We start from the raw sequence: 15,998 nt of genomic DNA on the forward strand, positions 1-15,998 counted from the left end.
AGAATGTTTGAAAGGTCTCGAACTTTCAACAGTTATTCTGAGCTCAGTTATGCTACTTCAGTCCCTCATAACTTTAGTCCCTGTATCATCATCTACAGGGTATAAAAGCCCTGCTCAGCTGGTCTGATTCCATCACACAACCAGCTGCTTTCTGATAACCAACCGCTTTTCTGCTGCACCACTGTCTGATAAGACAGTTGAACTCACCAGTCTTGTGGAGGCTGTTCCAAAAGCAGTGTGTGGCAGACTGTATATATAGGAGATTCAAGGGTTTACATTATTATGGAATTTTTATTCCCATTCCACTTCATTGAAAGACTTTCTGCATGTTTCTGGAGTAATATGGTCATGCTTTTAACATTTGGCTATGGGACCATACTACCAGAATCCTCTCTCCTTTCTGAACTGTGCCATAAAAATATGAGCTCAACAGTCTCATCTTCCATTTGTCTGTTAACAACTGTGGAATTTGATGGGCTGCCTCTTTAATTTGCTGGTTTTTATATGGGCGTCCTGAATTTTCATCTTAAATTCTTATTCATAGCTGAGTCTGATTGCCAGGTCAGATAGATCATTAACCTCCCACTATTTCAGATACTTTTCAAACCTCATTTGCTTTCAGGTGCTATTAGGCTCCATAATGGAATTAAAATTTCATTTAAAAAATCTAAGGTTTTTATTAACAAATTATTGGCAAAATCAGATTCAAAGTGAATAGTTTTTGTAGGCAAGAGGCTGTCTTGCACAAGTCCTATCAGCATGAATTAGGCTGTAGATTTCAGTTAGTCTTACATTAATTAGATGGTGTTTGGCAGTGATTTAAGACAGTTTTTTATTATTCTTAAAAAAAATAAATATTCTGTCTTAAAAATGAAATTACCACCGCTTGACTTCATAACTCCATGTATTGTTCTTGCTTTAGTTTGTGCTTCAAAGTATAAACCTTTTTCTTAGGAGAACAATGAACCTTTTAAATGTAACTCTTCCACAAAGTAGTCAATTCGTGTTTTGTGTGAAACTCGTGACAGTTCTCAGAGACGATTCTTAAAGATGCGATTTTTGTCAAAAACTATTAGTTTTCTAGAACTGGGCTCATTTATGTGTTCAGATTGCCTTTCTTCATTTACACTCCAGTCACTTGTTTTTGGAAGGGATGGAAACATTTGGGTTCTTTTAATCCCCTTATAATCCTTGCTCTGAACATTTGACACTGTTAGTATTTTGTAAGTGGCGCTGCTTTTTGTGTGTTTTTGCAATTGCAAATGGGAAATGTATCCCATAACCTGAAGTCTTCAAAGAAAGATTGCTTAAACTCTAGTTAGTGGTCTGCTGTTTCATTTTAATAGTATAGACTGCAAACAGGCTCAAAAGAACTTTGATAAATTTATCTGCAGTATTCAGGTAAATATTGAGGAGCTCCTTTGTCTTTTACCCAAACTAATGCTTACATTTTATTGCACTCATTCTGCAGTCCCATTTTATTTTTGTTTTTTAAGGGAACTTAGTCTATTTTGGCTGAGTGTTTTGGCAAACTGCGGAACTAAATAAACTTTGGGCAACAGATGTTATGCAAGTATGGAAAGACATTTCCCTCAGCATTTTCTGCTGAGAAAATAAAAAAATAGGGTTTATAAATATATATGGAAATAGACTTTGTCTTAGAGAAGATAAACCAAATTTAATAACACTGTTTTCATTAGGATAATGTAGTCAGTAACGCCTGAATTCAAGTCATTCACTTTTTTTTTTCATTTTCTTTTTTAAGTATGACTTTTCTTGAGGTGAGCAGCATCTAAAAAACTACAAATACTGCTGAAACTTTCTTCCCATATCTGCATTTTCCTGCCCTTTTGTCACAGATTCAGTTAGTTTTATTAATGTTCTGGTTGGTTTTAATCTGTTTTATTTACTTTTTTTCAGAAAATGTTAGAATTTCAATTTTACTTTAAGTTAAAGCAGAGTGTGGTGAAATCTTATCCATATTTTATTGTATAGTAAGTAGTGAGCTTCAAGCAGAATTTGTTAATATTTTTAAACAACAGTGCAAACCAAATTTAACACATTAAAAAAGACATCGAAAGAGTCCTCCACTTTTATATTTTTTGGTTTTCAATAAATTTTTGTTTCTTTCTTCTTACAGTGGTGACAGAATAGTTGATAATAGCCTAATCACTGAAGTATTCTATTTATTAATTTTGAAATTGTTTCCTAGTTAGCTCAGATTGCTTTAAGAACATATCAACAGCCTGATTTTTCTGTAGGGGAATGTCTTGGGTCCAGAAAGAGCAACTGTTAAGAGCAAACTTAGGGCACTGATTGTTTTGGTTACGTGTTCTGCCAGATGACTGTGACGATACCTTCTCTGAGGGCTGGGGCATTGGACCGTGCGTCGCTCTTTCCATGCTGGTAGGCAAAGACAGCAGTTTTTGTCATTAACATTGAACAGACAGCACACAGAGAAGTTCCAATGAACATTTATGGCCTGATTCAAAATCTGCGACAGTGTTTTCATTAACTTCAGTAGCCTTTGAACTGGTGCCAAAATGCTTCTGCTCTGTTTGGATTTCTACATTTCAATGGCTGTAAGACTTCAAACTGGAAACCTATGTAGGCAGCTGGATTTTCATACCCCTGGGATTTTTGCTTTCACTTTCTCCTTGGTTTTGCGCTTTCGATGTCACTCTTCAGTGAAGTATGTTTTTTATTTTGCTTATTTCTGTAATGATTGATTTATTCTCTCTATTCAATTGGCTTCCAAGATAAAAGGCAACGGGGGGAGGAACTGATCTGGGCTCTGAAATTAACCATCTCACGTTCTGAAGCTGATGCCAGAAGCTGTTTTTGTCTGTCCCTCTGCCCTTCATCACTGCATGGCCTACAAGCTTTCACAGATGCTTCACATTTCCTAACTTTTTGCATCTGTAATAATGTACCTTATTTATCAGTATTTTCTAATTTTGGAGTGTTTTGCTGGATTTATTCAGCTTTGTTAAATTGCTTTATATTGATAACAGAAGCTAAGGTTATGTTTATGTTATTACCTGGTTTTTGTATCTTTTTCAGTAGAAGGTTTTCATCAAATGATAACCTAGCATAATGAATTCATCATTGAATTGCAACAACATAATTTTAATTTCAAGGAACTGAAGTGAAAGTGAAGATACCACACATGGCACAAAAAAATTCTTCTATTTTTGCATTTCTGTTAAAAACAAAAGAAACAAAACAAAACAAAAACTTCCACTATTTTCAATAAGGAAGGGAACCCAGAAATACTATTGATGTTACAAAACTGCTTGGCAAATTGAACTTCATGCTTAAAGCTTGGTGTCAGGCTCCTCAAATTCCCCCAAATAATTCCAGTATAACTTGGACAAAGAACGTTAACATCTGGAGCGCCACCCAGGCGACGAACCAATGTCCACTGTTAGTTAACTACAACGGCAAGACAGTAAAAACTACACCAGTACCATTTTAAAAACATATATAACATATATAACAACAGCTGCATCACAGTTTCAAAGAATATCAAAGGGCTGGAAAAATAAAAACACATTTATAATGGAAAGGAAGAATAAAAGTTATTGTTTGGACATTTGGGGATTTTGTAAAAGTTACCTTTTCTCAAACATTGGAAGTGGGAATACATTTTTTTTTTTTTTTTTTACCACTCAAAGGATGCAGTTTACTTTCTCTATTGCTTTTGGTTTTGTTTCCTTGTTTGTTTGGTTTTGGTTTTTTTTTACAAACTTCAGAAAAGCCTCAAAATACTCTAATTAAAAATATTGGAGAAACAAATATTAGTGATAGTCAGAAGGTAGGTTCAGAATTGAAGATGGATGGAGATAACCTTTACAGTTTGTCATTGGTTTAAAGTTGGATTTATATGGTAACTTCATAGCTGTAGTGATGACTTCTTACAGTCAATATCAAATAAGTTGAATAATAAGCTAACATTATGAAAATACTGCAAATACTTTTTGTTTACATACTAAACTAGTAAACTTAATTTGAAATTACAAATTTAGCTTACTTTAAAAACGAATAGGCAAATATTCCAAGCATTAATTTTTTTGTTGTTCTGAACTAGGATCGAGCTATGAGTTCTTCATTGAGGCTGCTTGGATGATGGATTCTTGTGCAAGCCTGGGCCTTAATTAAAACTTACTCAGATATTGCAAGGTTCTCAAATCTGTTGCTTATATAGAATTGTTGGGAACTTCCATATTAAATTTTGTTTTTACAAAATGTGCAGCAGATCATACCCGCATGGTAGAGCTACTGCCACATGCTTTTTTTAGTTGTAGGTGTTGGAGGCTGCACAGCACTTCATGAGCTTGACGGAGCTGGAGGTGATGCCCTGCAGCTCCTCTTCAGTCCTGGCTGTTGCAGAACCACAGTAAAAGCTGCAGGAACCTGCTTTGTATTGTCAGATTTCAGCCTCATATAATAGTTTATGTGTGACCACAGAATAAAAGGTTACTGATTAAAGAGAGAAATATAATGTGGATTTTCTGAAGGTAACAGTGGAAATAAGAAAAGAATCTTTATCCTATTTTCTCTTGCAGTCCTTGATCAAGGAAGAATGCACAAAATTTTCTATGCCTTATGCAGTAAACTTCATATTCTTAACAAACTCCCTACTAAAGCTAATAAGTAATGAAGAGAACATTTAACCAAGATAACTCCTAAGCTTTCAAAGCTTTGAACTGAATATTATTTTTTAACAAGGTGACTTAAAAGCTTTCAGTTGTAAGTTTTATATAACCTGTTATTCATTCACACTGGAGCATTTTATAATATATTTTTAAAGTATTGCTGAGTAAAAGGAACATTACCTTAAGGTACAGTTCAATAATAAATATATTTATTTCTGTATTATTGGTGTAAATTATTTTTACTTTCTTTTGCAAACTTATTGAAAGGCACTTGAAATTATTAAGCAGCCCTCTGTGCAATTTTTCTGTACAACTACAGGTGAGATATAAATACTAAAGTTTGTACTAAGGTGGTAAATGAGGTTGAAATTTCGTATGAAAATAAGTATTTTGTTCTGGAAAACTTTCTTTACGTACTTTAAAAAGCCTTCCCAGCATATCAACAATTAAATGAATACTTTCTACATTTTAATACTATAACTTTTTTTGAGATATCCAGCTGCTACTATAGTTCATAACAAGTTTCCTGTTAACCTTTTGTAATGAAATCCTGTTCATTTGCTTTAACAACTGTCACCCCATACATGGTTTTTATTCTTTGGAATACCTTCTGATGTATAGACAAAACATCATCACAAAACTTCTGCTAAACTAACAAATCGTGTAATTTTGAAGATCCTTTTTAATTTTTTAGAAGAACACAGAAAACACAAAGCTTTATTTATGCGTCTTCCATCTAACTTCTGTTGCTTTAACTCACAGGCTGGTCTTCCTCCCTAACCCCTTTGTTAACAAGTGGTGGTCCTGTCCCCCTGGGTGGCAGGCCCACCCTTCTTCACCAAGCTGCTGCCCAGGGAAATGTCACTTTATTATCAATGCTGCTTAATGAAGAAGGACTGGACATTAATTACTCTTGTGAAGATGGCTATTCTGCCTTGTATTCTGCTGCTACGAATGGACATACAGGTAAGTGATTCAAGGTTTTGTTACGATATTCAAGTGAATTAGGAAAAGCTCATTTCTTAAATGTTAAATATTAAATTAGGACAAGTGCATGTTTTTAAAAATGTGAACATGAAACTGAGATACATAGATTATATTACAAGAGTTGTAGTGTGATGTGTGTATATATAAGCAATACTTCCAGAGGTAGAATTTTGGAACACGGGAAGCATTCGTCCTTGTGATAACATTCTGCAGGAACATCCATTCTAATTCTCCACTCCTTTCCTATAAAAAGCCACCAGATATCATCACCCCATGTTCTGTGACAAACTGAAGATCTTTTGTAGCAAAGGCAACTTTGCTCTACAGGGAGTAAGCAGGAAAGAGTAGGTCATCATATGTTTTAACGTTCTGTAGCAGCAGTAAAAATGATGGAAGATGGTTTCGGAGTAGTCTGTTGCTTGGGAAGGAAAAAGAACTGTTTTGAACTAGATGGGGTAGCCTTAGTTTGTTCTCTAGGCTCCAGTGAGATGGTTCACATTTTTCTTTTCCCCACTACCCCAACCCTCAGTCTCGAGAAGGTCACATCACTGAACCTTTCGACAGTGAGTCTTCGTATTTTATGAATGTATTTTTAAAATGAGGCAAATATGTTAGGAACAGATACAAATTTCATGGATGCAAACTCCAAGAGATAATTTTCAGTCTGTTAACTGCTGTTTGACAGCTTTATGTTTTCTTTAAAATTCCAGTATATGTTACTGCAGTTTTTCCTACTGATGTAAAAATCTCCTGGATTCTTAGATTTCATATAATTTCATTATGCTGTTTTGGACACTTAAGATGAAATTCACCAATACTAATGACAAAAAATTCTATTAATTTTTTGGTAAATTCAAGATTTTATTTCACAGTAAAAGGTGGGAATACTGTCTTTGAAACTGACAGATTCTTTGCTATTGCCAAGAACCTTAAAATATTGGGAAAGTCCTTTATTTTATTTACTTCCTTTGGCACTAATAATGTTTTTTCAACTTTTTTCCTTCAGTATTAAGACTCCAAGTTTACTATACTGTGTGGATTCCCCCCAACCCCATACCCAGATGGGTGTTCTGCAGATTCTTCTATGCTTACACGCATTTGTCATTGCTGATGTTTGTGGGAGACCGTAACTGACCCAATTCTTCTTTACTCCTCTTGTATTGCTAATATGTTTCCAAGCAAATGTCCTAATTTTCAGTTGCAATTACTGAGCAACTCTTACTGACAGCAATTTGGGTTCTTATTTTATTGTCAAAATTTCAAATAAGAGAAGCACTTGACAGAAGTATGAAAACACAATAATAAAAACAAGCACATCCATATGCATCCTGGAATTGTTTAGTATCTTTTAAATTTTAAGATGAAAATATATTGCAAAGGTTTTAGTGTTACACTTCTATTTATAGTTGACAGGATGTGAAAAACAACTTGTTGTACAAATGGTTGCATTTTCGCAACTAGATGGATCATATACATTCTGAATGAGGGACTCATACAGCAGCAGTTTTGACGTCTCTTTAATGCATTATATGAAAACTGGGAGTAGTAGATTTATAATATTTTTAGAGAAAGGTTTCTGGGCTTAACTTTCATATATTATCCTTTCTTTGTTACTTGCAGTTTGTTCTGATGTCCAGGGATAGATATTCTTCAAAGCAGAGGCGTAAAACTAAATCTATGTAAAAATTTGTAGGCTTAATAAAGGAAGTGTAGGAATAAATCTGTTATTTTAAAAATTCCTTTTTAATAGCTTTTTTTAACCAGCTAGGAATAAATGACAGTAATGTAACTTTAAGAAGGATAAAATAACTTATTGTACGTTTTTTTTCATTGTATTGAGTAGGATTGTCAATGGCGAATTACTGTCTTTTGGCTGCTTTATATTTCCTTAGAATCATAGAATCATTTAAATTGGAAAAGACCCTAAAGATCACAGAGTCCAACGGTAGGACTTAACACATAAGCTTACCCCAGCGAATGATCACACCATAATTTAATTTATTGAGATACTTTCAACCTGGAGTTAGTGACTAAATAGATTCAGAGATTTCCAGGATCCCTCATTTCTTCTGAGTCTACTAACCAGATTTTCTAATTTATTCTGGGAAATAATTAGTCAGAAGAAAAGAGTCACTCTAGACTTGTTAGGAGTCAGCATAGTGAGTACCTCCCTTAGTAACAAACACCATGTTGCAAGGACTCTGGGAAGAGTGGAAAGTGAATGATCTCCACACATTTTCAGTAAAGAAATAACAGTATTTAAGATGTGTAGATAACTAGAGAAAGGTAGAGCTCACTGTAACCAGTACATTGGCAACAGTTCTTGTGCGCTCAGCCCAGTCTGTAGAGAAAATTGAGTTCCTCAAGGAAAGAGAACACTCAAATAGTCTTTCCTAAATTGCAAAACGTGTAGCCTTCCAGTTTGTAAACAGTTGCCTTTTGAGAGCTGCAGCTGAGGGGTTTTCCCGCACATGAAACTCAAAGCAGCTGCTTTGTTTCCTGTACACAGTGTCCCCAGTTCTGCAGGGCTGAGAGAACTTCACCCTAAAAAATTCACTTAATACTTTCTTTGTGTTTTAAGTGACACAGGGAAATTGTTGATTTTATGATTTGAACACTAGAGCTGAAGAGATTTTGTCGGGCTGTCTTGGTTTGGTCCATTAACAAAGCAGTCTTTGTCACTTTAGTCTATTATGCACTTGATAACATGTACAGTAGTTCACTTATCTAATATATCTGCATATCTGTATTGTGGTGCCAGTCCTGACCATTCTCTGCCACACGAGGTGGTTGAGAAAGAGAGAATAAAATAATAATAGTTCCTAAACTGAGAGATATGAAGATAATAATAACAATATCCTTTGGACTCAGCTGTGAGCAAATCATATGCAGTTATTGTATAATTGGTTCTCTTCTATTCTGAGTATTTGGAGGCTGTGGCACCCTGATTGATAGGAAAAACGGGAATGATGTGGGAAGTAGAAAGGAGTGAAGTGCAGGGACATACAGCTACACGGACTCAGCTCTGCAGAGCCGCTGATGTATCTGCGTGGTGTTTACCAGCATTCTGGAAGAACTACCCGGCTGTGGTGGAGAGCAGTAAAGTCTCCAGGTGTTTGTGCTAATAAGCTTCCATGTTTTGCTTTCACTTTGACCAAAACCTTCAACTGAGTGACATCGTCAGTGTCTGTCTTGTGCCTGCCCTTGGCCCAGTCCTCTCTGCTGCTGGTTGCTGCTGTGGCTGACAGCACTGACCTGGTGTTAGTGAGCCTGAACTGACCCAAACTACCCTTCTCCAAATCTCAACCAACAGTCCATCCAGAGGACACAGACTTCTTGGAGATTATTGCTTTTTTCCTTGATGTGCAGAACAGGTCCTATAAAGCTCACTAGCTCACATGCTATGCCTTTTGAAAGTAGCTCTATTTCCTCATCCTTGCACCTATCCTTGAAAATTAGCAGCTCTTTTCAGTGATCTTCATCAGAAACAGTATTTTCACATAGATAAACTACCATCGCAAGGTTCTGTCAATAATTGTGAGTTAACCATACCTTTCTAGAACAGTAGTTTAATTCTATGTGTTTTTCATGGCTTTTGCATGGCTAATGTATGCTTTGTCATGAAACCAAAGCGTATGCCAGCCCAGTACTTAAAACTGCTAGAAGAAAATTTTTTCAACATCCTTCATAAACTTTAGAAATATTTTAGGATGTCAAACAGGAATCAATATTTTCAAGTTAACTGTTTAATGTAAGACTGGGATTGGCAATGGAAGGAGGAAAAAATTATGTCATTATAAGCAAAGTATGTTTTCTGTTACAAAGTGATTGAAAATATAATTTTATTTTAATTTGTATTATGTTACAAGTGGAAATAGTAGGTAAGTTAGCTACCTAGGAGCTTCTTTATGACTTCAAAAATTATAGATGAAGTCCTGGTAGTTTATCCTGACAATTTTTTTAAAGGCTATTTCAGATTATTTGTTTAAGAATCATACTTTACATTATAATAATTTACAGTATTTGAAAATCTTATTTCTCGATGTTAAATTATTTATTCAGTCACTTCCACAACATCTGTATTAATATTTGAAGCAATTGTAGCAGGAATAAATACATTCAAGAGTGGTTTAGATTAGTCAGATTTCTAAGTAATTCTAAGTATGTTTCTGATATGTAGAGATAAGCTTTACTAGCAAAGCTTGGCTCCAGGATCTGAGCCGGTGCTGAAACAAAGCGCATTAAACTTGCTCAGAAATCAGGTCAAGAGTTTATAATTGGTGTTGTAGCTGAGCTTATTGTCGAAGTAGTGGCTTCAGCTGCAAAATACTTGTTTTATTTGGGTCTAGAACCAATTTCAAGAATATAGAGCAGATTAAGGATTTTCTTTAAACTTAATTGCATCAAATGATATTCCAATTTGTGGATGAAAAGCAGTCTAGTTACTATGTAATTAATTATCTTAATTTAGCTGTAGGATGATGGAATCGGGCTGGTACTATTTTTAGCATGTCGTTTTGGAGATACGTGAATGGGAAGGGTTTGGGGAGGTTTGAGTTTGTCAGCTTACCTCATTCGTCATTGCAATCCCATCTCAAACTGTCCTCAGCCAGGAGCGGGCAGCCTGTTGATATGTGTGTAGCTTGTGAGCATCTCCCCCGTGGCTGTTGTATTTCAGATGTGCACATGACTGCTGGTGGGACTGAGCTGCGTTTGGGGGCTGCTGGATGATTCCAATTCCCCACTGTGCAGGGACTTAGCACTGTGGGAGTTGCCAGCACTGGGGATGTGTTTGGATCCCAGTAGAACCCAACCCAGGCCCTTTTTGCAAGAGGGTGGTGGTGCCCCCAGGGAGTCATTCTCACCTCTCTCCTGCAAACTGCTTCCTGAGCCTCAGTTCGCTGAGGTGTGCGATGTGTAATAAAAAAGACTGGTTTCTGTTGCCCCTTTGGTAGCTTTTAACTTCTGCTAGTTTTAACCACTTGTTTTTGTTGCATCGATCTGTGGTTTTGCTCAATTTTCAGATTGTGTGAGATTGCTGCTGACTGCAGAAGCACAAGTTGATGCTGCTGATAAAAATGGCTTTACACCCTTGTGTTCAGCAGTTGCTCAGGGACATGTCAAGTAAGTGAAGTCTTAAGATTTTGCCCATCAGCTATTACTCAATTTTACGTTCTCTTTACATTATATTATATACCTTTTCCATTATGTTACTGTTGCATTCATAGGTATAAATGCATTTCACTATCATTTATTCAAAGCATCTACTGAAACTCTTATGCCATTCTGGTTTTAATATTTTCCATTTGTTTTGTTTCCAATTGCAGCACTTAAGGTTGTTGAATGTGCATTCTTAGTAACAACAATCTGATACTGGTCTACATGTGTGTGACTTACCTTTGAATTTCTTATTTTTCTTTGAGTTCTCAACCATAATATAGGATTTACGGGGAAGGGGGAAATAAATTATTTTTGTGCTGTTTTTTGAAGCTTAAAGAACTATAAATATCATATTCACAGGCAAAATAAGATTAATCTGAATGTTCTCTTGAGTGATACAGAATCAAATACTTTAAACAAAACAGTTCTTAAGGTTTAAGGTTTTTTGTATCAGCAACCTTGAAAATCAGAAAATTATGTATGAGTCAAAGAATATTTCTAAGAACATTCTTCAAAATGTAGTTACAAAAGTTTCCTTTTAATTTTTGAAGCTCCTAATTTCATAAGATTGGTGTTTTATGGCAGCATGGTTAGAAAATTTTGTCGTCTTTTTATACTGAGAACCAGCACACAACAATTCGTCCAGGTGGTTGGTTTTTTCCTCCCTTTTCCTCCATTCAGCAGAGGAGCTGAAGACTGATGTTACAATTCTGTTCTGCAACTTCACTGTGTATCCTAGAATCATAGGAACTAGAACTGAAAGTTGGAATCAACCACTAGATAAACTCTACCACAGCATCCTTATCCAAATAAAACTGCTTTCCAAATGCAAAAAGTCTTAAACAGCATGACTAAGGATCTTTATTACAGACGTTACCTTTGTTTTATGTAACTTGGATTTTGCTTATCTTTCAGGTTTTCGTTAATTTAATGTTTCATTTTACTATTTTCAAGGATTCTACAGTCCTATGGTAGAATAGAGGGGTCAATGTCTTTGAGTGTTGTTAGACTGTGATAAGCCCTGGCCCAACAATGAGAAAGAGGAAGAATGGAGTTCCCTGTGCTTCTCATGTTCTTCCATGAATGTGTAAGGGTCATCAGAGATTCTTGCCACTTCTTAGAGGACTTCAAGCTTATCAACTAATAGGTGTCTTTTACTGGAAGTCTTAATCCAGAGGTAGCAGATTCCCAGTAGGTGTTTTGAGCACAGAAATATGTATCTAGTTAAATGTTTTACATTAAATCTATGAAAATTATATGTGACTTGACAAGACAAACCAAAAATATACTCTTCATATTCTTTCACTAAAAAGAAAAAAAATCGTAGACTTTGTTTAAGTAGAAAGCTATCTATTTCTCTGATTTACCCTCAAAACACTTTGCTGTATATTGGCTGCTGTGTTATGGTGTTGCAGTCTTTATGTGCTTTTTCCCTTAGAGTTACTTACGTAATATGAAAACCCTAAACACTTCTTATTTTCACTTTTTTGAGATACTAAACATGAAACAAATTGTAAAAGTGAGTGTGGAATAATGATGGGCCCAGCCAAAAATATCAGAGAGGCTGGGAATGCTGCAGGCTGTTTGATTTGTTGATCACTTCAAAGTTCTGGCTCAGAAAAACTCTGCAATAGGCAGAATTTGGGGCAATAGTACAGTCTGTCTCCTTTCAAGTGTTGTGTTACTTAGTCCGTGTTACTTGTACTACAGCACTGAGAATCTGGGGTTAATAGCAGCACTAAACCACTCTCAATTACACAGTACTTGTATGTGACATTTTCTAGCCAATCCCCTGTGACATGTCAGTTAACCTTACACACAAGACTTTCATTCCAGTCAGAAAGAAATTATAGTTGTTTGGGACCATTCATTCATTTCACCACTTCCAGAAGTGCTTGTAGGAGAAAATTTCAAAATCGTTTCTTATGTGGTCTAGGCCAGGCTGACCTTACCTGACCTTGAGATGGAAAGTCAATGTAGCATTTCCAGAATCATTGAATAAATTGCAAAATAACATCATGGACTTTTTTAACATAGCAGACTTAAAATTCAATCTGCAGTGGTTTTATGGAAGCATCTGGTTATGAGCCCATGTTAAGATGACTTTTGTGACTGTACAGTTAAGATACATGTTCAACATTTCATAAGGTAGAACACTACTTTTATTTGTATTTTCTCTGTTCATTTGAGCGTTTTCAGAAATTGTAGCTAAGTAGTTCATATAAATGTTATCTGTTTAATTCTTTTCTGAAAGAGGTTATTTTACCTTGAACTTGGTTGATTTTCTGACTAAATAAGAACTTAGTAGAAGGAGATAACTTTTTTTTAGTGCTTGTGTTTGTTTCATTTGTAATTTCATGTATGCTTATATCCTTATCTATATAGAGATAGATAGATAAATATAGTTTCAAATATTTTGTCATCCTGTTTGCTATAGTATGATCCAACCCATAGTTATGAATCTATGGCATTGCATTAGTTGCTTTGAAGCTTTATTGTTGACATGCTTCTATTTTTATGGACTAATAAATATTGAGCCGGAGAGATGGAGAGTTATCTTTGTTTAAAGCCCTTGTTTGAACTACAGAGGAAATAGCCTGGAATTAAGATTTTTCTAAAGTCTTGAGAGCTGCTGAAAATCTGTGTTTGGGAAGGGAAAGGGAGCCAACCCTGGCACAAGAATTGGGAAGAAAACCGGACCTACTGCTACAGGGTTCCGAGGAAGTACAGGATCTTGGGTCCAGTGCTTGTCCCCAGTGGGTCTCTCCTCAGCCCTCCACCCCATGTTCTCTGCCACCAAAACCCTGCTGCAGTTCCCTTCATTCCAGGGTCTGAGTGGTGGGTAGTGCCCACAGCTCTTCTGCTGTCCCTACCAGTTTAATTCCCTAGGCCAGGGTCCTTTTTACTGCTATCTGAAGCTAGTCCTAGTTCTTGTTATTTTATTTCTTCATAAAACTATTTTAAATATCAGTAGTCAGGAAAGCAATGTTACATTTTGCTCAGCTGAAGGTTTTTCTTAAGCAGCTGTCATAAAACTTTTATTAGCTTTGTGAAATTAAATGTTTTATAGTCACAGTTTTTAAATGCATCTACAGTCATTTAAGATTTATGGGTTTAAAGTAACCTGATTTTCTGTCTTTATATCTGTGTGTATGTACAAAATTATATCTTATACTTGTGAATATGTGATGGATAAAGTCACAGGTAGATCTGTATCTATAAAATCAGTGCTTTATTAAAAAAATGTAAATGTTGTAAGTTATAAAGAGTTTTTGGATGTCAAATATAAGCATTTTACTACCTTATTGTTTGCTGTAGGTGTGCAGAATTATTAATTATGTATCAGGCTAATATTAACCATGCTGCTGAAAGAGGACAGACACCTTTGTACCTGGCCTGTAAAAATGGAAATAACGATTGTATTAAGCTGTTGTTGGAAGGTGGAGCAGATCGAACATTAAAAACCAGTGTAAGTTATTATAGTTTGTAAAGGTAAAGTACCTTGTATAGTACTGAAAAACTGCAAACAGCTATGAAATATTTACATTAGAATGCTTATTTAAAATTTTCTTTAAAGTTGGTCTAAACCACGTAATTTGACAATAGTATTTTGTTCTTTTCATCATACTTTCTGTTTTGGTTTTGTTTTTTTAAGCTTGTTGGTCCCTTCCAACTCAGGAAATTCTATGATTTTATGACTTATTTTTAACGTGGAGAAGTGGAGATGTGGATTTTGCTTCCCCCTTTTATGTTAGAGTGCTTTATTTTTGTCCTTGAAGGGACCCCCACACCCAAATTTTCCAGCCAGTATTGTAAAGTCTCATATATCACAAATGGGAGAATATGGGAAAAAAATTGTATATGCAGAAGTAGGGTAGGAGGACTGTCTCAAGATTTATGTCTAGGTGTTGCCCTTTTCCTGAAGTTTTTCCTGGGATTTTGATGTAAACATGACAATAAACATGGGATGTAGGGTGTCCAGAAACAAGGCAAAAAGAGTATTAGCTCACAGTACATTCTGCTCCCTCTACTACACTAAATTTTTTTGATTTATTTATTTTGGACTTGGAAAGTTTGGAAAATTTGACTTGAAATGAGAAAAAGTTATGATGTCAAAGCCATAAAAATATCTGGATGATAAATTGATTAACGCAACAGAAGACAAATTATTGATCATTAGAATCATGTTAGTTTGATACATGATATGGAAACAATCTATTAACAGCATGAAGTCCTGTATCACTCAGACTCTTCTAAAAGTTTTGAAGTCTCTGTCTGTTGGACTGTCCTTGGAGAAAGCTGTAGAATTTTCTTCTGCTGCCACATTTCCTTCCCTCTTTTTTTTCCACCTCAAAACACATACAAGCAACTCTTTTTTGCCAAAGGATTATTTTTTCACTCTTGCTTATGTTTTTAATTTCCAAACAGAGCCTTCCATTCAGATTCATTACTGATAGAAGTTCTGCAAACATTTTTCTATGTGTTTGGTGGGAGTGTGCTTTTTGCTTTTCTTTTGTTAGGATGGCTGGTCACCAGTTCACGCAGCAGTGGATTCTGGTAATGTTGACAGTCTCAAGCTCCTTATGTACTATGGAGAGCCAAACAATCAGAACTCTTTGACTGCAGCAGAGGCTGATGTAGACTACTTCGATTTGGAGAAGAGAGAAGACAACTATAGCAATAGAGTAAAGCCTGTTATTTCTGCAGAACTCATCAACCATGCTGACAAAGAGGGTTGGACTGCTGCCCACATAGCAGCATCGAAAGGCTTTAAGGTCAGTCTATATGAAGAAGTTACAGTAACCTGATAGCATTTAGGCATGATAAATCCTTCTTTTTTAGTTTCAAAGAACTAAAACTTAGATGTCAATCATTTAACAGAGACAGACAGATACTTGCAGGGGGTAGTTTACCCCAGAAGCTAGGTGTCAAATCGAGTGAATTGTCACATTTTAAATGCCTATTTGTTTTGGGAAAACAATAAAAAGAGTAAAAATGATTACATGAGATTCAAATTTTCAGAGTTAAGGTGAGGTGAATTCCACCCCAAATGTCAATTTCTTGGATGTCATGTACTTACTATAGATATTAGATGAACATGGTTTCCAGTTACAGTTAGGGATGATTTAACTTTGAACATTTTTTCCCATGGGAGGGAGGAAAGGAAATTTGAGAATCAAATATGTGCAGTAA

General features: G+C 35.6%; 1 protein-coding gene across 1 annotated transcript in view; it reads left to right on the plus strand.

Moving 5' to 3' along the window:
* CTTNBP2 (cortactin binding protein 2) overlaps nucleotides 1–15,998 on the plus strand; it is an 89,281-nt gene that overhangs the window by 45,089 nt on the left and 28,194 nt on the right. The window contains 4 exon segments of the mRNA XM_082055405.1: nucleotides 5,421–5,624; nucleotides 10,670–10,769; nucleotides 14,124–14,274; nucleotides 15,326–15,580. Coding sequence (XP_081911531.1) covers nucleotides 5,421–5,624; nucleotides 10,670–10,769; nucleotides 14,124–14,274; nucleotides 15,326–15,580 — 710 coding nt within the window.

Source organism: Streptopelia decaocto, assembly GCF_964273445.1.
Source record: "Streptopelia decaocto genome assembly, chromosome: 1".
Classification (NCBI taxonomy): Eukaryota; Metazoa; Chordata; class Aves; order Columbiformes; family Columbidae; genus Streptopelia; species Streptopelia decaocto.